The following is a 24,151-nucleotide window of genomic DNA, read 5'->3' as shown; positions in this document are numbered from 1 at the left end:
GTGGGTATTAAGGGGGGGGCCCTCATTATGACTGACGGTCACTGGGTGTTATATGTAAGTGATGAATCACTAAATTCTACTCCTGAAACCAGTATTACACTATATGTTAACTAACTAGAATTTAAATAAAATTTTTAAAAAATTTCATCTGGTTGGAAAACAATAACTACTATTTGTCTTTAAGTAGAGCACCAACTAAAATTGAGGAGTGGAGTTGGAAAGGGGAGCCTAGAAGACAGAACTTCCAAAATGATCTGCAGTATCCCATAAAGTTACAGGGACCTGGATTAGGATGCAAACAAGGGAAAAGAGGAGGCAATGTTGGGGCGCCTGGGTGGCTCAGTCATTAAGCGTCTGCCTTCGGCTCAGGTCATGATCCCAGGGTTCTGGGATCGAGCCCCACATCGGGCTCCCTACTCAGCGGGAGGCCTGATTCTCCCTCTCCCTCTCCCACTCCCCCATGTGTGTTCCCTCTCTCGCTGTCTCTCTCTCTGTCAAATAAATAAATCTTTAAAAAAAAAAAAAAAAGAAGAAGAAGAGGCAATGTAAATGAGAAACCAAGAAAAAGTCCTAAAAATAAGCTTATTCCCCTAAACCACCACACCCAGAAAAGTTTCATTTTGGGTTTTTTTTTTAATGATTTGTGTAACAGAGTCAAATGTCTAATATGTCAAAATGTTCCATAGATCTTTAAAAAAATGCTATATAAACAAAACTATAACCATGAGAAAGAAGAGTATTTCAACATCCTCCACTGGTGGCGCCTATCACTTAAACCTTCATCTAGCAAACAGTCCCAAGGGAATGCAGCCAACTAATCTTGTTTATGTAATGCTCCTCTCACTTTGCTTTTACTTTCATTGTGAACAATTCAACCACACTGTTATATGAAATGATAATACTTAAGCACTAAATGGTTATTTGTACTTGTCTAACTCAGAAGAAAGAAAGCATTAGACTACAAGTATTTATCAAAAGTTATTGAAACTGAAAGCACATTTTTGTCTTCATGAAGTTTTAACCTAAGTCTAAATCACAGTGTTTTCCTTTGAAGTAAAATAATATTTCATTATTTTTCGGGGGGGGGAGGCTTTTTTGTGTTAACTTTTTTTTTTTAAGATTTATTTATTTGAGAGAGAGAGAAAGCAGGGAGAGGGGCAGAGGGACAGGGAGAAAGAATCCTCAAGCTGACTCCCCACTGAGCCCAAGGCTTCATCCCAGAACCCTGAAATCACAACCCAAGCCAAAATCAAGAGTCAGATGCCCAACCGACTGAGCCACCCAGGCTGCCCCTTGCATTAACTTTTAAAAAAACATATTTCTTTATACAGGACATTCTTCTCCACTCAAATATATCAAAAGATGGCTTAATTTTGTTATTTTGTTTTTATTGGAGTATAGTTGACATACAATGTTACATTAGTTTTAGGTGTGCAACATAGTGGTTAGGCATTTCTATACATTATGCAATGCTTACCCCAATAACAGATGGCTTAATTTTTTAAGATGAATAAAAATCCAACATTCAATCAAATTCATTATAAAACTTGGAAATTCTATAATTTCCTATATATAAAATATATTACATTATGAAATTTGGGGAAATGCCTACTGTCACATGTTTTTAAAAAATAACAATAGTTGGGGCACCTGGGTGGTCAGTCAGTTGAGCATCAGATTCTTGATTTTGGCTCAGGTCATGGTCTCAGGGTCATGGGACTGAGCATTATGTAGGGCTCCACGCTCAGTTCAGAGTCGGCTTGTCCCTCTCCCTTCCCCCTCCCTTGTGCTCTCTCTCTCTAAAATAAATAAAACCTTGTAAAAAAATAAATAACAATAGTGTGGGGCCCCTAACTAGCTCAGTCAGTGGTGCATGCAACCCCCTTTTTTTTTTTTTAAGATTTTATGTATTTATTTGACAGAGAGTGAGCATAAGTAGAGGGAGAAGGAGAAATAGGCTCCCTGTTGAGGAGGGAGCCCGATGCAGGGCTCGAACCCAGGACCCTGAGGTCATGACCTGAGCCAAAGGCAGACACTCAACTAACTGAGCCACCCAGGCACCCCTTGTACATGCAACTCTTGATCTTGGGGTTGTAAGTTCAAGCCCTAAATTGGGTGTAGAGATTACTTAAAAACTAAAATCTTAAAAAAATAACAGTAAATTATTTGTTTTAATTGTAGAATATTTCAGGCCTATTAAAACATACAGAAAGTAACAGCAGAAATACCTAAGTACCCCCCTCCATGAGCTTAAAACATAAAACAAAATTTGTTGTGTACCTCCACATATGCTAATTCCATCCTTTTTCCCATCCCAGAAATAAACACTATCTCAATTTGATGTTTCTCATATGATACTACACAGTTGCTTTATCTTTATTACATATGTAAGCATCTACAATGTACAATATTGTTTAGTACATTTAAAAACTTTTATTTTTAAAGATTTTATTTATTTATTTATTTATTTATTTATTTATTTGACAGAGAGCGAGAGAGCACACAAGCAGGGGGAATAGCAGAGGGAAAGGGAGAAGTAGGCTCCCTGAGGAGTCAACTGAGCCACCCAGGTACCCCCATTTAAAAACTTTATATACATGGTATTCTATTGTACATATCCTTCCCCATTTTGTTACTCAGATTCATGTTGAGATTCAGCCACAGGTTGAAACAAATAACTCTAGGTCATTCATATTCTCCACCACATACTGTTTGCTTGTTCATTCTATTGTTGGACAATTAGATATTTTTCCATACTTCTATTATGAACAATGCTGCCAACAGTCTTCTTTCCCCAATCCTCTCGCATACATATGACCTTCTCTAACCTCCGCATCTTGATGTATACCCTCTCACCAGTAATAGTTCTTTTACCTTCTCCCTCTTAACAAAACTTTTCATGAAATTTTCTGATTTATGCCAATCTGATGGGTGTGAAATGGTGTTGCACTGAGGTTTTAATTTCCTTTTTCCTGATTACAAATAAGATTAAGCATCTTTTTGTGTTACTGGACATCCAGTTTTTCTCATTTGTGAAATGCCTCATTGGAGCTTTGCCTGTTTCTCTACTAGGTTGTTGATCTCTTTATTATTGTGTAAGATTCTTTGTATATTTGGAATATCATTTGAAAGTCAGTAATAAGCATTACAAATATCTTTTCAATTTATAGCTCATATTTTTACTTTTTAATGTTTTCTAATGCACATAAATATTAGGAATATCTACCATGCAGTTTCATCTCTTTTGCTTTATGGTTGTGTTTTTTTATACCTTGCTTTATATCTTTTGTTTGTTGTGTTTTTTATATCTTGTGTCTTGTTTAAAATAACAATCACTAGGGGCACCTGCGTGGCTCAGCCATTAAGTGTCTGCCTTCGGCTCAGGTCATGATCCCAGGGTCCTGGGATCGAGCCCCACATCGGGCTCCCTGCTTGGTGGGAAGCCTGCTTCTCCCTCTCACACTCCCCTTGCTTGTGTTCCTTCTCTCACTGTCTCTCTGTCAAATAAATAAATATCTTTTAAAAAAAATAAATGAAATAACAATCACTATTCTGAAGGCATAAAGATATTTCCTTATGTTTTCTTCTAGAAATTTTAAAGACTTTCTTTCACATTAAAGACTTTAATGCATCTAAATATATTTTCAAATATGATGTTAGGCATGAATCTAATTTTATTTTTCCACATGAGTGAAGAATTGCCTTGGCATTATTTATTGAATAGTGTATCCTTTTCTCCTTGATTTTTTAAATATCTCTGTCATATATTAAGTTTCTATATATGTAAAGATATGTTTCTGAGCTTTCTATTATTTTTAAGCAGCAGGGAACTTTCAAAGAGCAAAGCTTTATCTAATTCCCTACCATCTACTATCTGAATTTTTTTCCATAGATGAATACAAATTATAAGACACTTTACAACTATGTCTTCAAATAGGTTGAGAAATCACCTTTATAAAAGAAGTCTGTATCTTCACAAACTTAGCAGCACAAATTTTAATCTAAGACTGATTCTCTAAGAAATATTTCACATTGTTATAATCATTTCAAGTCAAAACAATCAAGATCTTCCCCTTCCCCTTTCACCTGGGTGGCAGTCAACACAATGAACCATTGTCAACAACGGTACAATTTGCTGAGAAAGAGAGAAGAAAGGAGGGAAGGAGAGGGAAAATAAGGGAGAGGTTGGGGAGGAAAAGCTCTCACACACACACACACACACACACACACACACACACAACACAGTTCAGTACTCACCTTGTTCCTTCTTTCTCTGGTTCATCTGTTGTTTTACTTAGACTCTTTCCCACATGTCTTCTCAAATACAATATCCCATTTGAGACTTAACTGGTGTGATGATAAAAGTGTGGTGCCTCTGTAGCCAGACCACTTTTGCTGAGTCCTGGCTCTGTCACTTTCTAGATATGAGACCTTGGGCTTATGATTTAAGTTCTGTGTATCCCAGTTTCCTCTCTGGTAAAATGTAGCTAAAAATGATTCCTACCTTATAGGGTTGTTGTAAAGAATAAAGGCATATAATTAATATTTCTAAGTCACTTAAGAAGTATCATAAGTACCATTTTTCCTCCTTGTAGGATTTGTTCTTTCTGCCTAAAGTCTTCTACCATTTTCTATTAATGATTACAGTTCAGGGACTTTATCATGACATTCTAACTATGTTTTCCCTCATCTCCCAAACCTAGAACTTGGTGAGATCTTAGAATCTGCAAGCTAATTTCTTTCTTCTGTGAATAGAAAGTAACTTCCATATTTGTTTAATTACTGCCTGACATTTTCCTTCTTCTAGAACTACCATTACTCACATGTTAGACCTCTAGACATAGTTCCTAAGTATCTAACTGCTTCCCTCGGATTCCCATGTCTTTATATTTTCACTCTATCTTTAAGATATGTCTTGGCGTTGATTTCTAGTTGACTACTGCAAATTTCAACAGTGAGCATCCTCTTTCCAAATTCCCCTAATAAATTATTTATTTGAACTTTTTTTGGCCACAGAAAGCCTCTTTTACGGTGCATTTTTATTTCCTTGGGTGCTCTTATTTTTGAGTTCAGGATTTCCTTTCACTCCTCCCAAAAGCTCTATTGCACTGATTATTCTGCCTGGTCGTTCCCTCTCTGGTTTCTGGCCCCCTTTACATAAGATGTTATTTTTCTTTTGGCTTAAAGGGACTCAATTTTACTTGTTAGAGAATGCTGCATGGCAACATCCTGCAGGGTGAAAGGCTAAGTTCTCTCCTAGGCCGAGAAGCAGGCAGATGGCAGTGCCCTACTTGAGACACCTCAAGGAAGCTTCCCTATTATCTGTCCCTGCCAAATCAGCTAGCCTCAAGGTCAGGGAAGACCCAGTTAGCCCATAAAACTCCTTGACTTTTTGGAAGCCAAGGAAACTGAGTTTCTTCCTGCTGAGCCTGTGATGACCCCATCCCCATGGGTCCAAAATCTCCTCTGAATTCACTGCTTTCTGTTCTTAAGCTTCCTGTTCTTCCACTGGGCCTCACTCCTTACCTGCACTCCTCTCTCTGAATCTGGTTAAGAAGCCCATAGACAGGAATTGAGAGTGGAAGTGAAAGAAAAGGTGTTCTGGTCACCATCTTCTTATGCAATTTATAAAAACTAAAAGGAAAAAGGCTAGAAAAAAACACATCACAGAAGTATGCAAGATACAGTTTTTATGGATGGGCCTATTATTTCTATAATTTCCAAATATTGTAAAACAAATATATGTCATTTAATAAGCAAGAAAGTATTATTCATTTTAAAGCCAACTATTGGCCACTCTTATGCCATTTTAGAAGTCTAAGCTTATTATTGACCAAAATGTGTCACATGCTTTAAATGATAAATAAGTTACTATTATGATTTATTTTCACTTGGAGTATATTTCTTTTTTTAATTTTTTAAAGATTTGTTTATTTGTTTATTTTTATTATGTTCAGTTAGTCACTGTATAGTACATCATTAGTCTTCGATGTAGTGTTCAATGATTCATTAGTTGCATATAACACACAGTGCTCATCACAACATGCACCCTCTAATCCAAATTACTGAATTAAAGACTAGGATTACAATGAGATCCAACAAATATTTCACCATAATATGATCCCATAAATTATTACATATCATGATTGACTACATACAACTTTATACAGATGTCACTGTTCAGTCATATATATTAGAATTGCTAAGGATCATTGTTAGCAATAGCTTACTTTCTTTTCTTTTTTTAAATTTTTATTTAAATTCCAGTTAGGGGGCACCTGGCTGGCTCAGTCAGCAGAGTATGTGACTCTTTTTCTCAGCGTTGTAAGTTCAAGCCCCACATTTAGGTCACTAAAAAAATAAATAATAATAATAATAGTAATAATAAAACAATAACAAATTCCAGCTAGTTAACACAGTGTAATATTAGTTTCAGGAATACAATACAGTGATTCAACACTTTCATACATCACCCAGTGCTCATCACAACAAATGCCCTTCTTAATCCCCATCACCTATTTCAACCGTCCCTCTACTCATCTCTCCTCTGGAAACCATCAGTTTGTTCTCTATAATTAAGAGTGTGCCTCTCGATTTGTCTTTTTCCCTTTGCTCATTTGTTTTGTTTCTTAAATTCCATATATAAGTAAGATCATATGGTATTTTCTCTGACTTATTTCACTTAGCATAATACCCTCTAGGTCCATCTACGTCACTGCAAATGGCAAGATCTCATGCTTTTTTTTTTAGCTGAATAATATTCCATAGTGTGTTTGTGTGTGTGTGTGTGTGTGTGTGTATCTCACATCTTCTTTATCCATCTATTGATGGACACTTAGGCTGGTTCCATAATTTGGCTACTGTAAGCAATTGCTCACTTTCATAATTTGCCAATGAAAATTTTCTATTTCAATAGGTGAAATAATATATTGAAAAAAATGTCCAACCAAAGAGATATTAACTTCTATATATCCTTAACTTTGAATTTGTTCTTCTCAATTAAAAACCCCAGATGCATGATGGAAAAATTTAAACAGTACAAAAAGACACACAGTGAAAATTAGACTCATGTCACACCCAGAAGCCCCCATCTCCCTCCCAAGTATTAACAGTTTGAGTGTCACTCCCAAAAAATGTATATACTGATACAGGCATATATGCACTTAAATATCCTTTTAAAAAAGGCAAATGTACAGTACACATGGTCCTGCACCTTATTTTTTTTCAAGCAACAATATATCTTGGAGATCATTCCATATTTTTGATTTTCCATACCATGTCTCATTTAAATGTGTTTTGCATGTCATTGATCACCCATAAAGGTAACTGTTTTTTTTTAAATAACAAGAGTTAAGGGGCACCTGGGTGGCAAGGTCAGTTAAGCGTCCAACTCTTGGTTTAAGTTCAGACCATGATCCCCAGGGTTATGAGATCAAGCCCCCACACTGGGCATAGAGATTGCTTACGATTCTCTCTCTCTCTCCCTCTGCCTTTACCCCCCTCCCTCTCTAAAAAAATAATAAAAAATAAAAATAAGTAACAAGAGTTAATACTTGTATAATACTATCAAACACCTTCTATAAAATACGGATTATTATCTCCATTTATTAGGAACTGGGGTTCAAGTTTCACAGAGGGAAGAGTCAGGATTCAGAAAAGATTTTATATATTAAAATTTTCAATTTTGTACTTCAAGATGCATTTTCTTAAAGATTTATTTATTTTAGAGAGAGTGCACACAAGCAGGGGGAGGGGCAGAGGGAAAGAGAGAGTGAGAGAAGCAGACTCCCCGCTAAGCATACAGCCCAACACATGGCTCCATCCCACCACCCTGAGATCATGACCTGAGCCAAAATCAAGATGCTCAACCAACTGAGCTACCCAGGCACCTCGCAAAATATATTTAATCATTATTATGCTCCTGTGTGGAAAAAAATACCACAAAATGGTTCTTTCTATTTCACCAACTACTACTATTTCTGGCATGATTTAGATTCCGAATGCAGAACTCTCTTCCAATTGCACATGTCCTATCTTGCCTGATCTGTAAACAGCAGGGCACCGGTACTGCCCAAAGAGGGTTGGACTGTGGAAGCTGAGCCTCATAGTCTTCCATCTCCCACGCCATCTCCTCACATGAAATCTTCATTTCCTTTTCTCCAGCTCCAGAAACTCTTTTCCATCTCTTTCCTTTTAACGTAAGGTTAAAACACGAAGGTCTTCTTATAGGGTAGTAGGTACTAGATGAAGTTATTTGACTATAGGTCAAAGCAGATTTGAGTGGCCCGCATCTCTAGGTCCTGTTTTCATTGTGTTCTGCAGCTGCCTTGAGGAGGGAGCAGCAGAGCTATTCCAGTTGGTGGCCTGACAGTGGCTCTAGGGCCAGTGTAGCCTCAGGCAAAACGAAAGCCACCACTCCTTGATCCCCTTCCCAAAGCATACATCACTCATTGATCCCTGCACTTGATGCTGCTGAGACCTATTCAGGATTCACCATCTTTCTCAATACAGCGTTCTAGGCAGGGAGAGTCTGACCATGGGCAACAGTGGAAAGAGCTGGGCTTTGGAATTCATCACTGCTCAGTGTCTTACTAGCTAAGACAAGTTATTAATCCTTAAGTACTTCAGTTTCCTCATCTGTAAGATGGAACTAATATCCCCGAACTTGCAAGGATGAGGTCATAAAGATTAGAAATAGGTTAAAAAAAACTTAAGACAAAACTTTATCGGTTACTTACGAAGTTGTCGTTTCTGATGTCTTTGTTAGAAATGAAGCTGCAAAGACAGTATTTCACAGGCCTGCCTCTCAGAAGTGGCCCCAGCGTTAATTAGCAAGAGGTCTATAGGGAATGGCGGCTCTCCTCTCTAGTTTGGATCCCTGACTCAGGCTCTCAGTCCCAGCAATTGGCTTGTTCCTTCCACGGAGAGACAGGTCTCCCCAGATGCTGACCCTTGGAATGTATACACCAAATATTTCTTTCCATTCTAACCCCCATGTGTCCACTAAGGCTTCCCTGCTGCTCCAGCACCTTCAAGTGCAAATGCTGTCTCTGTACTTTATTCTCTTTGTAGATTTTTCACTACTGAGATTACATTCTAAGCATCTTAGCTAAATTGCTCATTATTTGACCCCACCATTAAAAATACAACTTCCACGAGGGAAGGCAATTTGTCTCTTTCTTCTTACCACTAGATTCTAGATCCTTACCACCAGTGCCTAAAACAGTGGTTGGAACATACAGTGAAGTCAATAAATAGTGTGAAATGAATAAATTATTTAAATAATATTCACTCTGTACAGCTGAACATAAAACTCAGCTCTGATTCAAGAACTACTAAATAATTCACTCACAAAAAAATATTATTGGGCAATGGTGATTTTACTGAAGATTTTGTATGTATGGGAAATGAAGAAAGGATTTATATTGGCACTCTTCATTAAAATTGCTCAACCTCCCTCATAACAACAGCAACAACAAAAATGCAAATTAAAACTTCACCAAGAAGCCTGACTTGTTAGAGCCTATGAAGAGTGAAGAGAACATCTGTAGGAAATGGAGGGAGGGAGGAGGAGAAAGGAAGGTATCTGGCACAAAGCCCAAGAAGATTGAGGAAAGTATTAATGTGGGAGAAGGGCAGTGAAGGGAGATGTGTTACATATAGGGGGAATCATTAAATAAGTAAATATTTAAGGACAATGTGAAATAAGTTTCTCACTGTCACAGAAGGGAATGAAAAATATGGAAAGGGAGGTAACTAAAATGAATCATGGGGTATTAGATAAGAATTGAAGTTAGAGTATCAACCCATAGCTTTTAATAGAGAGAAAGAGAAAAAGGAAGGAAGGAAGGAAGGAAGGAAGGAAGGAAGGAAGGAAGGAAGGAAGGAAGGGAAGGAGGAAGAAAAGAGTGTTTGTTTATTAAGACAGTCCAGGAATAGAGACACCCCAATAACAAGGAACACACCTAGCATCCATATCTTGGCTCCTAAATATCACACTCCACTAAAAGTTTCCTTGAAGAAATGGATGACTCCAGGTCTAGGACAAGCAAAGTACAACATGAGCCTGGAACATTTCTTTGGATCATAAAGCAAGAAGTGCTCACAGATGATGGATAAGTCAAAAGGACAGAGGAGCCAGCTTGAAGGAACACCCTCTGACCACATCTAGGACAACCTGACCATGAAAATAAATAATGATAGTAACAGATTATGACCTATTAAATATAATAGAAACCATGAGTCCACAGTGATATTACTAAAGGAAACAAACTGATACACTGAATCTTAACACTGAAGCTATATACATAGTTTCCAAGTACTTTATAAAACACTTAATCATTACAAAAGGAAAAGACTACATTTACAGTGGAGAATTTTGGCAGCCAACAATTTAATGAAATGATCATAATAAACATCATCAGTAATACAACAAATCAAAATTGTGAGTCATCTGATAGGTTGCAACAAGAAGAACACAACATTATTTCTGCCATATTCCTGCCAAATATGTATAATCTGAATTGAGTCCCAAAACAATGTCAGACAAACCCAAATTAAGAAATATTTTACAAAATCTCTGTCCTATAATCTTCAAAAGTATCCAGATTATAAAAGTGAAAGAAGAGGAAGGAACCATTTCAAATCGATTTCAATCGCTAAAGAGGCCCAGCAGCTAAGCACAATACATGATTCTTGACTATATACTTTTGCTGTAAAGGACATACTAGGGATAATGGGCAAAACATGAATGGAATCTGAGAATTAGATGATATTAATATATCAAAACTAATGCTCTGATATCGATGGTTTTATTTTGGTTATGCAGAAGAATGTCCTTGCTTGTAACATATACACCCTACAGTATTAGGGGTATACAGACATGATGTTGCCAACCTATTCTTAAGTAGTTCAGGGAAGAAAACATTCTCTATACTTGCAACTTTTTCCTACATTTGAGATAGTCTGTATATTTTTTAAAAATTGAATTTAAACAACAACAAAAACTAGGACCAAGATGCCATTTGTCTCCTCTCAGGTTTGTGGAAATGTAAAAGTTTGACAAAACACTGTAGGGGCAAAGCTTTGAGAAAAGGGGTACTTCTCTCTGTTGGGAGTATAAAATAGTACAACTACTTAGGAGGGAAATGTAGTAATGTTTATCAAAATAACAACTGCATATATCTTGTCCAACAATACCACTACTGGAAATTTATTCTGTGAGTATGCATACACTAATGCAAAATAAGGTCTATATGAGTTTACGTGTTGCAATATTATTGTAAATGAAAACAATCAGAAATAACCCAATGTCCATGGATAGGTTAAATTAATTATTGTCCTATACCTTAATTTTTTTTTTCTCTGTACTACATATTTTGGATATCTTTCCTATCACTACATAGGGAGCTTTCTAAATCTTTTTCATTGTTCCACCGAATTCCATTTTATCTATGTACCATAATTAACTTAACATATTTATGGACATTGGGCCCCACAGAATAAGTTCTCAGTAATGGTATTGTTGGATAAGATACATGCAGTTGTTAAAAAAAAAAAAAAAAGATATGTGCAGTTGTAATATTTTTTTTCTTTTTTTAAAAAAAGATTTTATTTATTTATTTGAGAAAGAGCTAGCATACAAGTAGGTGCAAGGGTCAAAGTGGGGAGGGGCAGAGGGAGAGGGAGAAGGAGACCCCCCATTGATCAGGAAGCCGAGATGTGGGGCTCGATTTCAAGATCCTGAGATCATAGCTTGAGCTAAAGGCAGACACTTAACCAACTAAGCTGCCCAGGTGCCCCTCTTTTCTTTTTTTTAAGTTTTATTTTAATTCCAGTTTGTTAACATACAGTGTTGTATTAGTTTCAGGTGTACAATATAGTCATTAAATATTTCCATACATCACCATGTGCTTATCACAAGTGCATTCATTATGCTCTTATTTTTTTCCCTTTGCTCATTTGTTTCTCAAATTCCACGTATGAGTGAGATCATGTGGTATTTGTTTTTCTCTGATTTATTTCGCTTAGCATTATACTCTCTAGCTCCATCCATATCATTGCAAATGGCAAGATTTCATTCTTTTTATGTATATATGTATATATCTATATATACTTTATTCACCAAATGATAGATACTTGGGCTGCTTCCATATCTTGGCTATTGTAAATAATGCTGCTTTAAACATAGGGGTTCATGTATCCCTATGAATTAAGAGTTGTTTATTTAGTTGTTTATTGTTTATGTAAATACCCAATAATGTAATCACTGGATCATAGGGCAGTTCTATTCTTAACTTTCTGAGGAACCTCCATACTGTTTTCCAGAGTGGCTGCACCAGTTTGCATTCCCACTAACAGTGTAAGATGGTTCCTTTTTCTCCACATCCTTGCCAACACCTGTTGTTTCTTGTGTTGTTGATTTTAGCTATTCTGACAGGTGTGATGTGATACCTCATTGTAGTTTTGATTTGCATTTCCCTGATGATAAGTGATGATGAGCATCTTTTCATATGTCTGCTGGCCATCTGGATGTCTTTTTGGATATGCAACTGTAATTCTGATAAACATTCCTACATTTCCCTCCTAAGGAGTTGTATCAATTTATACTCCAAACAGAAATAAATGAAAGTCCCTATTTTCTCAAAGCTTTACCAACACAGTGTATTGTCAAACTACCCCCAAGTAGTTTATCAAAGTATCGTTTCTACATATATACATTCTTTGCCCAAGAGGAACTCTAATGAATGGGATTACTTCCACCTCATGAGGTACTCATTTACTTATTAGTGGTGCCCCTCTGTTCACACACGTACCATTATCTACCCTTGTGACCTTCTCCTGCTCTTTATTTTGGTGGGTCCTGATATGCATGGGCCTCCATCCGTGTTATCTAATGCTGAACTAAGCAGCATCTATCTCTAAATAGGCAAAAGGCTCTGCCCAAATTTGGAGAAACATTTAAAACTAGTCAAAACTGAGGATTTTTGGCTCAAAGTCAAGATGAGAAGAATAAACAAACCCTGCCCAAATGGAATGTAGTTCTGATATATTTTCCTGCCTTTCTAATTAAAGCCAAATGTTCGAATATTTCCTAAATTACCTCTGAAATTCACTGAATTATTTTGCCTTTTAAAAGCAGATAAACTTATATTTACATTAATAAGCTTATTTTAACACATGCTCATTTTTCAGTTTGTCATGGGGTATCATGAATCTCCACTGTGGCCAGCCTGATAAGCTCTATTCTTCGATGGACTGATTGATAAATCTGCTGCCTGGGCCACACATTTACCAAAGAATTATGGGAGCCACAAGTGGTCAGAATACCCTCTCACACAACTTTTTGCCATTATTTTGCTCCCTGACAATGATACAAGGGAGCCAGGGAAAAGGATCCAGGATATTCATCATCAGTTAACATTAAGAGTACAAAAAGTGAAATCTTCTGACTTGACCATATTTCAAAATAATACAATCCCAAACATTTCAGTAGTGTATTTCAGAATCCACTATAGGTATTATTCCATTTGATTTCTATAATTTGAGATGAATATAACTATTCCCATTCTTTAAGTCAGGAAATGAAAACTCAGAGATAATAACTGAATTTCCCCAGATCACACAGCTAGGAAGAAACAAGCCTATAAGGTACCTGAATTAGTCTAATCTTCAGTGATCTCAGAGTAAATCTCCATGATTATTAAGTTTAATAATTCTATCAGTAATGGATATTTCTAAATTCAAATGAGTTTAAAATTTTATGAGGCTATCTAATGCCTCGAGAACAGTGTCTACGAAGGTTGGGAATTCCAGAAAATAGGAGCTAAAAAGGTTAATTTATTCTGACAGAAGGATGATTAATACAAGGTAAGATTACCTATCTCTAATTAACCTAGTCCATTATTGAGTTCTTAACAAGAAGGATATGGATAGCAGAAATGTCACTCAGAAAGAATTCAGCTGAGAAAGTTTGAAGACAGTACTGCTCTGGGAATGATAATCATTATTATTTGTTTGCCATTGGGAATGCTTAAAATCATCTTCATATTTAAGCCAGAACCTAAAATACTTCTATATTCAAATCTCTGTTAAGGGGACTATGAGGCATAAGATTAACAAGTACATTTTAACATCCATTTAAATTTTTTAAAAATCTTTCAAAGGTTTTCTTAAAGGGAAATATGTTTATTGTTTTTAAATCAATGCCAATCCTGCTTATTATATTCAAAGCCTACTAATAAAAACAGTTAAACATTATTACTGAGTTATATTCTTGACTGACCAATGATTTAATAATAGGCCTAACTCCTCTCCCTCACTCTGACACCCATCTTATACCTGCCGTATTCCAACAGGAAATCAGACAAAACAACTATAATATTATTCACTAATAGTACTTCTGATGACCTTGGAAAATCAATGCTGCTCTAAACATACCTAACTTAAAATCTTAGGCACTGAAAAAATTTGGTTCGCCATATCCTGTGGGTTACTTTGTATTTTTTTTTCTTTTCATTACATAAGGCAAAGTCAAGTAAGAATGAAGGGTATCATTTACTTTAGTTTTGTGCTCTAATAATAGAATATTGAATGGGATTTCTCTCTTTGTCTTAGAATTGGTTATTCTGGCTGAAAAATGATGATAAAATAGTATAAGGATTCCATACTTTTAAAGGCCTCTCTAGGCACCTGGGTGGCTCAGTTGGTTAAGCGTCTGCCTTCGGCTCAGGTCATGATCCCAGTGTCCTGGGATCAGCCTGCATCCGGCTTCCTGCTCAGTGGGGAGCCTGCTTCTCCCCCTCCCTCTGCCTGCCGCTCCTCCCTGCTTGTGCTTGCTCGTGCTCTCTCAAATAAATAAAATCTAAAAAAATAAATAAATAAATAAATATAGGCCTCTCCAACCACTGGGGCCAAAAGCCTTCCTGGGGACTTATTCACAGGCAAAGGAACCACCTCTATTCCCAACCAACATGTCAGCCCTAAGTGGGCAGAAAAGTTCATCCCCTCAACCCACCCGAAGCCAAGTGAAGAGGGAGTTCCAGTGAAATACAGAATGTGAGTTCTCGCAAGGCAGACAGACTGACAGCCTACTACTTAGCTAAATATTTACAGTCAGGGACCAAGAGACCAGCTTGAAGCTACCTTCAAAGTGCAGGGAGCCCCATGAGGGACTCTGACAGAGAACCTGACCTATGTCTTTTCTGGAGATTTTGAAGGAGAAGGACATGCTGGCTGAGCCCAGGAGAGAGGGACAAAACGAGACCATGTTATAGGGAATTTAAGAAAAACATGGAGGAAACTTCCAACTTGTTCCCAGTTTCCTGATCTATCAGAAGGTGCAGCGGAGGACCTCTGTGTTTGACTCAATACAAAGGAATATAGAGGACAGAGGGGAAAGTCCAACCCCTAGGGTTATCTGAAAGCTTGCTTCCTATGGGAGGTGGAATGTGGACCAAAGGCAGGACTAAAGGAAGACATGGGTGCCTCCTCTGCCATATCCTCAGAGAGGTACCATATCCTCCAAGGTGAAGCTACACAGTGCTAAAAACTGCAGAAAGTTATGAGGAGACTACCACATCCTCAGTGACCACCAGCCGCAACAGAGTCATGCACTTTCTTATGGGCAGCAGTACTTCCTCCTCTCCAATAAGCAACCCCTGCCATTTCTCATATTCCTCCTCCCCAACAAAGGAGTTAGATGCTAGTAGAGGGAACTGAAAGGATTGTATTTCAATCAGATTTGAGACTGGATTTTTACAATGGAGTGAAATTAGTTTGGTTTTGCTTCTTTTTTTTTTTTTTTAACAACTGAAAGTGATGAGAAAGACATGGAATATGCCCAAGAAATTGTCTTGGGAGATTTCTACAAAGCACTACTGAGAATTGTGACTGGAGAAAAATGAAAGCATTATTGTGTTAATATTTACCAAGTAGAGTCTACTCAATAAAACTGTTTACACTAAAATGCTGACTTTCTAAAGCAGGCTGGGAGGGGCTTGGGGGGATAAAAGGATAAAAATTGCCTCAAAAATAGTGGACAATGAAAAGAACAACAATAACAAAAAAAAAAGCCCATTCTTAAATGTAGGAATTAAGAAAGGAAATTTTAAAAGACTAAAAAAAATTCATATTTGACTTTATTATATAAGTTGAAGACACATACTTATTTACCTGTCTTTGTTAAAAGGAGACATTTTTAGGGGTACCTGGGTGGCTCAGTCAGTTGAGCGTCTGACTCGGTTTTGGCTTCGGTCGTGATCTCTGGGTCCCGATCTGGGGATTGTGGGATCAAGCCCAGGGTGCAACAGTGCTTGGCGTGAAGTCTGCTTGAGATTATTTCCCATTCCCTCTCCTTCTGCTCCTCCCTCCCACCCCCCCCACCCCCGTAAATAAATACATAAATAAAATCCTTAAAAAAGAGAGACATTTTTAGTAAAACAAATCTTGGATTTGTATTAAGACCTTCAAGTTTTCAATGTACTGTTTTGAATTTTACCTTACAAGCAAAAGACCAAATTCTCTTTATTCACTTTCATATCCACAGTGTACACGACAGATCTGAACCATAGAAAATGTTCGTATCATGACTTTCAAATCGTTCTGATTAAGGACAGCTGGAAGAAAGACAGGCAAGGACAAAGGCCCCGCCCTAAGAGGAAACCACCCTTAGGAGGATTTTACACCCACCCTGGACGGAGCCCTCCACCCTTTCCCACCTGATAGATGGATGACAAAAACCTGATTGGATGACAGGCTCCTGGAGAGTTAATCAGATTAAAACAGCCCGCCAACCAGCCCATAAAAACCCCAAGACTTAGAAATTCCAGTGGCAACCCTCTCAGGTCCCCTCCATTTTCAGAAGATTTTTGTGCTATCACTTTTTTTTTTTTAAGATTTTATTTATTTATTTGAGAGAGAGAATGAGAGAGAGAGAGCAGGAGAGGGGGGAGGGTCAGAGGGAGAAGCAGACTCCCTGCCGAGCAGGGAGCCCGATGCGGGACTTGATCCCGGGACTCCAGGATCATGACCTGAGCCGAAGGCAGTCGCTTAACCGACTGAGCCACCCAGGCGCCCTGTGCTATCACTTTACTATCGTTCAATAAGCTTTGCTTTGTTGCTCACCTCTCTGTCTGGTCTACCTCTTCATTCCTCAAAGCAGTGTGACTAAGAACTGTGGGCACCGAAGGAAAAGAAATACTGTAATAATTCGATCACCCACCCACTTCTCCCTTTTGCTGTCTTATTATCACATTCATTGAAGATATGGGGGAGGGGAATAGTTTTAATTATTTTTACATCCTGTAACAATTCTATCACCCACCCACTTCTCCCTTTTGCTGTCTTATTATCACATTCATTGAAGATATGGGGGAGGGGAATAGTTTTAATTATTTTTACAAGGTACATGTATTATTTTTGTAAAAAAAATAAAAGTAAAAAAATGATTAGCATTCTATTCACCTTTCTCTCCATATGAAATTAAGCTTTATCCTACATAAATTTAATACCATACATGCAATCTACCAATGCTGAACATCTCCTGTTTTTGGCACCAAAAGCATCCATTCTTCTCTTAACAGTACGCTTGTTTTCCTTTAGGAATTACTTCTAACCCATTTCATGCCTTCTTGGTAGAACCCTAATCTCCTGGCCAAGGAGGTGAACACAAGACCCAAGCCATTTAAACTAAGTTTTCTTCTTGGTATCTGAATCCTGAGCAGTAACACAAGAACAGATGATAGTAGAGCTTGAACTGATTCATTCCAGTACTGGTCACCTGAAGAGGTTTCCTAATACCCACAACATCAAAGCCACATGCTTCCTGTATTTCTAAGACATGATTGTTCAGCCTGACTTAATTCTGTGAGCTACTCAATATACTCATAACAAATCCTTCCCCTCCCTACCCCTATACAAATACCCTTAAATTAGAGTGGGTTTCTGATTGCTTGGGACCAAGTCACACAAGGACTTCGAGATAGGCCATTGACCCACTTACTATCTTTCTTCCAGACCCCTCCTCTCTTCCTTTCTTTTCTTAATAACTATTCATTTCAGGCACTTGGGTGGCTCAGTCGTTAAGCATCTGCCTTCGGCTCAGGCCATGATCCCAGGGTCCTGGGATCCAGCCCCGCATCGGGTTCCCTACTCTATGGGAAGCCTGCTTCTCCCTCTCCCACTCCCCCTGCTTGTGTTCCTGCTCTTGCTGTCTCTCTCTGTCAAATAAATAAATAAAATCTTTAAAACAAAAATAATAACTACTCATTTCAATATTCAACATTCATTTCCTTCGCATCAACCTCTCTCTACCCAGTATCTTCAGCTTACTTGTGCCATTTAACTGCCTGATAGAAACTGCCTTCTCCACTCCTAGCACTGGTGCTTGCTGGAGAAAACACTGCAACCATTCAGGTGGGAGTCTCAACTCATTCTCAGTTTCAATTCTCAGATCTTCCATAATACTCAGAAATTTGTGTTTGTTCTGTTTTTGCTCATTTCACTTTCACATTCTCTACAGTGATTCAAAACCCTCTCTACTTTCCTCAAACCTCCAACTAAATCACTCCTTCTCAGCAATCTCTGCACAGAGAAACTAAAAGCCGTAAGATAGAAAGTCATTCCTCTTCCAGCCAGGAAATTCTCAAACTAACCTGTATTGAAGCCATTCCTCCTCCCATTCTATTGAAGTGGGAAGTTGGACTTTTCTCACACTTAAAATTAATCCTATCTCTTCTATATCTTTAAATTTGCCCTCAGATTGGCATCTGATCAAAAAAAGTCTTTCCTGAATGAGTGACCTTTTAGCTACCACCCTTTTTTTTCATTCACAACTAAACTGAAATAATCGCATATCTACCCTGCTGTGGAAGGAGTTAGAAGTGGGGAGCCTACCTGATACCGCCTGGGTAGAAATGTCTCCACACAAAGGTCAGTACAGTGGCCAAGCCTGAGTAGGGTGAGGATTTGTTCACACAGAAGAGCAGTCTCGTATGGATGACACAGCCTGTACAGGGCGATAGTGCACCTACAGAGGAGAGAGGATAGCAGTGGAAAGGAGAGGCTGATTACACACAGAAAGATTTGGAAAATAAGTAACCCAATTAGGCCAATGGGAGACAGTTTTTCAGCAGCAAGGAAGGGGGCTACTTATATGGAAAGGGAGAAAATTAGAATAAACCCTGAGGTGCTAGATTAAAACTCATACTATCAGTATACATTCATGGTTTAATAGATGGATAGATGAAATGCAAATATCTGGACATTCATATATACAGGCATATATATCTTAGCTCTCTCCACTGAAAAACTTCAAAGCACCACACTCCAAAAGCAAAGAACACATCTAGTGCCCAGACTTTGTCTTCTAAATGTTATTCTCCATTAAATGTTATTCTCCATTAAATGTTACTCAGGGCTAAAATGGCTAATTCCAGGGCTAGGGTAGAGAAAGTACAAGATGACCTTGTTCATATCTTATGCCAGAAAGAAACAAATAAAAAAGTAATGGGGGGCACCTGAGTGGCTAAGTGGGTTATGCATCTGCCTTAGGCTCGGGTCATGATCCCAGGGTCCTAGAATCGAGCCCCATATCAGGCTCTCAGCAGGGAGCCTGCTTCTCCCTGCTACCCATGCTTGTGCTCTCTGTCAAATAAATAAATAAAATCTTAAAAAAAAAAAAAAGTAATGGAGACGTGTCAAGAGAAAACATAAACCATCTGCAAAGATCTTCCACTAGCTAAATCAGGAACAATCTGAATACCAAGATAAATGACAGTAAAGAATTAAGACCCATATTAATCACTATTACTATAAATAAATAAATGAGTAAATTGGAAGTTTAATGAGAAATGGGCTATTTACAAAGTCTTAGAGAACTTCCCTACAAAATACTTACTAATTACCAACAGAGAACAAAAAAACTAAATAGTTGAGAATCCTAAGAGACACATCCTTAATCAAGTGAGCATTAGTAATGGGACAAATCAAAACTCTGTGTTATCTGATAGGATTCAATGAGGAGAAAACAGCATCACTTTTGAGGTATTCCTCTCAAACTCTATTAATTCAGTCTTTTTCAAATGAACGAAAGAACACAGTGACCATTTTTGCAACTCTCTCAAGAATAGTACATAATTAAAACCATTCCAGGTGTATTGAAAGAAGTTAATTTTTTCATACAACAGATGCCCTAAGATGTTAGAGTCTAACTCTCTGTAGTTGGAAAAGGCCCAGAGGTACATTCTAGAAAATAACTGGTCTGTAATCTTCAAAATGTCAAGGTCACTGAAGACTAGAAAAAAGTTTATTGCTGCCTCCTACTGAAAGAGACTAAAGAGGTATTACAACTATATGCAACAAGTGACTCTTAACTATATCCTTCTGTTTTAAAGGACAGGACTGAGGTAAGTGGCAAACTTGATTGGGATTTGAGAATCAGATAGAAGTAATGTATAACATCATTGATTTTTATGGTTGTATTATAGTTAAGCAGGCAAAATGTCCCTACTGATAGGACATACATAGTAAAGTATTTGGGAGTGGTGGAGCATCATACTGGCAAGTTACTTTCAAATGGTTTTGGAAAAAAAATGGTCTGTGTACTGTGCCTGCAAATTTTCTATACATTTTTTATTGTTTCAAAATTTTAAAAATCAATAAAATTAAAAATGAACAAATATAAAACTGAACAAAAGTAAATTCATCATCATCCTCACTCCTCCCCATATTCTTCATCTCAGTGAATGGCTCCACCATTCACTCAAGTTGTTAATCCAGAAATCCAGTGTCATCCTTGACTTCCCTTCCCTCCACTACAATATACATCCAATTAATATGTCTCCCTCTGTACCCATATCCAATTACACACCAAGTTCTAATGATTCTACATCCTAAATATCACTTGAACTTAAGCCATTTCCCTTTAGTCTAATACTATCCAATTCTGGCCACCATCATCACTATCCGGTGTTACTGAAACAGCCTCTTAAAATAATCTACAGGTTTCCTCCAACCATTTTTCACTATCAGTCTCAGTATTCCAAAACATAAACCTGTTCATGTTATTCCTTATAAAATCCTTCAGTGTTCTTGAAGGCTTCTAGAATGAAGACCAAACTCCTTATACTGCCACACATTCTGGTTTGCCCAGGATGGTTGTTTATTTCTGTTGTACAAACATGGTTATTATTGGCCTCCCTTTCAGGCTCAGTAGTGTCCCAACTAGGACAATGAATCTTATGTTCTGTTTACTTCACTAGATTGATCCTGACTTCCCTCTCATTTCTAGTGAATCTTAACTCTTCTGGGAAGGGTCTGCCTGAGCACTGGATCAGGATTTAATACCTTTGCTAGATGCTTCCTAACACTATGCTAGTCCTATTAGTAACATATATCTATTGCACACATGTCTTCATTGTAACTATTTGCTTATATTCCCCCTTAAACAGTAAACTCTGTAAAAGTAACTTTGCCACTTGGGGTGTGACCTTGAGGAAGCTACAAGACCTAAGCCTCAATTTCCCCATCTTAAGAGAAGATAATTGCTTTATTGTTATGATCAAATGATATAAAGCAAGTAAAGACTTAGCCCACCATATTCATCATTTTATGTTTTAAGAATTTTGTAAATAGTTGAAAGCATTTTTTTTCCTCTAGAGCTCCTTAAAATTGTCTTCTTTTCATAGCCAATCTTCTGATTTTTTTTTTATGTACCCTACTTATCAGAGATAAAGACTGTCTCTTCTTAACACAAATATCACAAGTCTCTTCACAATAATTGTTTTTCATTTTATTTATTTGCTTTTTTAAAAACAAACATGTTCTAACAGAAAGTTATCTTCTGAGAAATGAGATAATACCAGAAACTACTAGCACTGCTCAGGTATGGAATATTTCTTTCCTCTCTGTCCTAGCGAGTAAACATGTATCAGTCCCCACAGCAAATTCTACATATATACTGTATGATAATATAGTATATTTATAAGAAAATATGCTTTTAAAATACTATAAAACAATGAGCGCCAAATACATAAATTTGTGGAAAACAATGTTTCTATCATTTAAATAGTTGTTTATTAATAACTAAACATTGCTTGGGGGAAAAAAAACCCTATTGTAAAAAAGAAAAACAATTTAATTAATGGGCCCTACAATGACAGATTGGACACTGTATACAATACACTTAAAGTTCTTCTGAGCCCCATAATTGTGAAGAAACATATGTGGGTATTTTCCAGCTCTCTTAAAAATTGTCTTTCTTTTCTAAATTTTAAACTAAAAATTCTGGCTGCCAGATGTAAAAATTTAGAATTACGTGATTGTACATTTCTACTCACTGACCACACACTGTCTCTAAATTTAACTATCATATTTTACCTTTGTTAATTGTATTATTTTATCATTGAGCTCCTTTATTTAGTAAAATATCTAAGATAAGACATTAAATACATCCCTAGGAGGAAAATTAATTTACCAGTTGAGAAGTTAAATTTATACAAACAAATTTAATCCACAGCAACTTAAAAAATAAAACAAACAAGCAAAGCGGAAAAAAAAAAAGAGAGAGAGAGAGACAAACCAAGAAACAGACTCTTAACTATAGAGAACAAACTGAGGGTTACCAGAGGGAAGGTGGGGGGATGGGTGAGATAGGTGATGGGGACTAAGGAGTGCACTTCTCATGAGGAGCACCCAGTGATGTATGGAAGTGATGAATCACTATATTGTACATCTGAAACGAATGTATGTTAACCAACAGGAATTTAAATAAAAACTTTAAAAAAATGTAATCCACAGCTTTCTGCTTTCTTGCAAGAATCCAGAACATTTAATCACATTTTCATTCATAAATCCACAAAATTTTGTTTCTCCACAGCAAATATTATAGTATTTTCCATCTAATTATTTTGCTGTTTTTAAAAACAAAAGTATATTTGAAAATATATCCAAATCATTTTTAAATAATATAGATTTTTAGTGACCAGGTTTTCACATACCCAACTGTCAAATTTACCAAATTTATGAATGAAAAAGTGTTTGTCTTCAGAAAATCTTTTAGTGATTTTAATTTCTTTTTTTTAAAGATTTTATTTGTTTATTTGACAGAGAGAGACACAGCAAGAGAGGGAACACAAGTGGAGGAGTGGGAGAGGGAGAAGCAGGCTTCCCGTTGAGCAGGGAGCCCGATGCGGGTCTCCATCCCAGGACCCTGAGATCATGACCTGAGCTGAAGGCAGACGCTTAATGACTCAGCCACCCAGGTGCCCCTAGTGACTTTAATTTCTAAGACAGACATCACCTACATATAATCTCCATATATATACAGCAAATAAAATATTACAAAATCAAGATCTTTGAAAGAAACCTTTCTATGACCTATTTGCAAATCTGTTCAGAATAATTTTATTAAATGTCAGCTGTGTTGGGGCGCCTGGGTGCACCGCTCAGGTGGATCAAGCCCCGCATCCAGAAGGGAGCCTGCTTCTTCCTCTCCCTCTGCCACTCCCCCTGCTTGTGCTCTCTCTCTCTGTCAAATAAATAAATAAAATCTTAAAAATAAATAAATAAATGTCAGCTGTGGAACTATGTTAACAATATAGAAAGCAATATTGCAAGATTCATTTAACTTCCCCAAATTCTTACAGTCAGGTATTTTGCTCTCTGCTATGGGGTACAATAGCATGTTTCCTAAGCAATCAAAATTCGTTCATTAGTTGTAAATAATGTACCAAGTATAAGTACAAAAATGCTGAAAGGGGATATATCTATTTTTAATATGATTATTACTTTAAAACCATAAAACTTTACTTTAGCAAATGCAGTAATCTCTATTTAGTTCAACGGGGATTGGACAATACAGCCTGATGATGACCTTGAGGCAATCAGCACACATTTATAAAATGATGGTTTGAACTTTTATTTTTAATTCATCAGTCTCATGTGCTTTCATGTGGGTATCTGGAAAAATTTCCCATAAGATTCTACAATCTTATAACGGAAAATTGTTTAAAGATCATATTCCTTTATCAATTCATCACATATCAATAAACATTTACTGAGTGTGTATTATGTGCCAGGCACTATGCTAAGTATTGGAGATATAACAATTATTAACACTTGAGCCCTAGATAAGACATAAAGAATACCCCTG

The 24,151-nt window shown here is 37.1% G+C and overlaps 1 protein-coding gene across 6 annotated transcripts in view; it reads right to left on the bottom strand.

The window, feature by feature from the left end:
* Positions 1-24,151, bottom strand: part of LOC123859987 (uncharacterized) — a 76,999-nt gene that overhangs the window by 38,960 nt on the left and 13,888 nt on the right. For all 6 annotated transcript variants that reach the window (XR_008507838.2, XR_008507841.2, XM_064596368.1 and 3 more), the window contains one exon: positions 18,895-19,027. Coding sequence is in view for 4 of the 6 variants with exons in the window: in XM_064596368.1 (XP_064452438.1) it covers positions 18,895-19,027 (133 nt within the window). In the remaining 2 variants the exon portion in view is untranslated. The remainder of the gene's footprint in view (positions 1-18,894; positions 19,028-24,151) is intronic.

Source organism: Mirounga angustirostris, unplaced genomic scaffold, assembly GCF_029215605.1.
Source record: "Mirounga angustirostris isolate CCGP_5_RB_7025 unplaced genomic scaffold, mMirAng1.0.hap1 SCAF_7, whole genome shotgun sequence".
Classification (NCBI taxonomy): domain Eukaryota; kingdom Metazoa; phylum Chordata; class Mammalia; order Carnivora; family Phocidae; genus Mirounga; species Mirounga angustirostris.
Note: the sequence above shows the minus strand (reverse complement) of the source record. Positions and strands in the feature narration are given on the sequence as shown.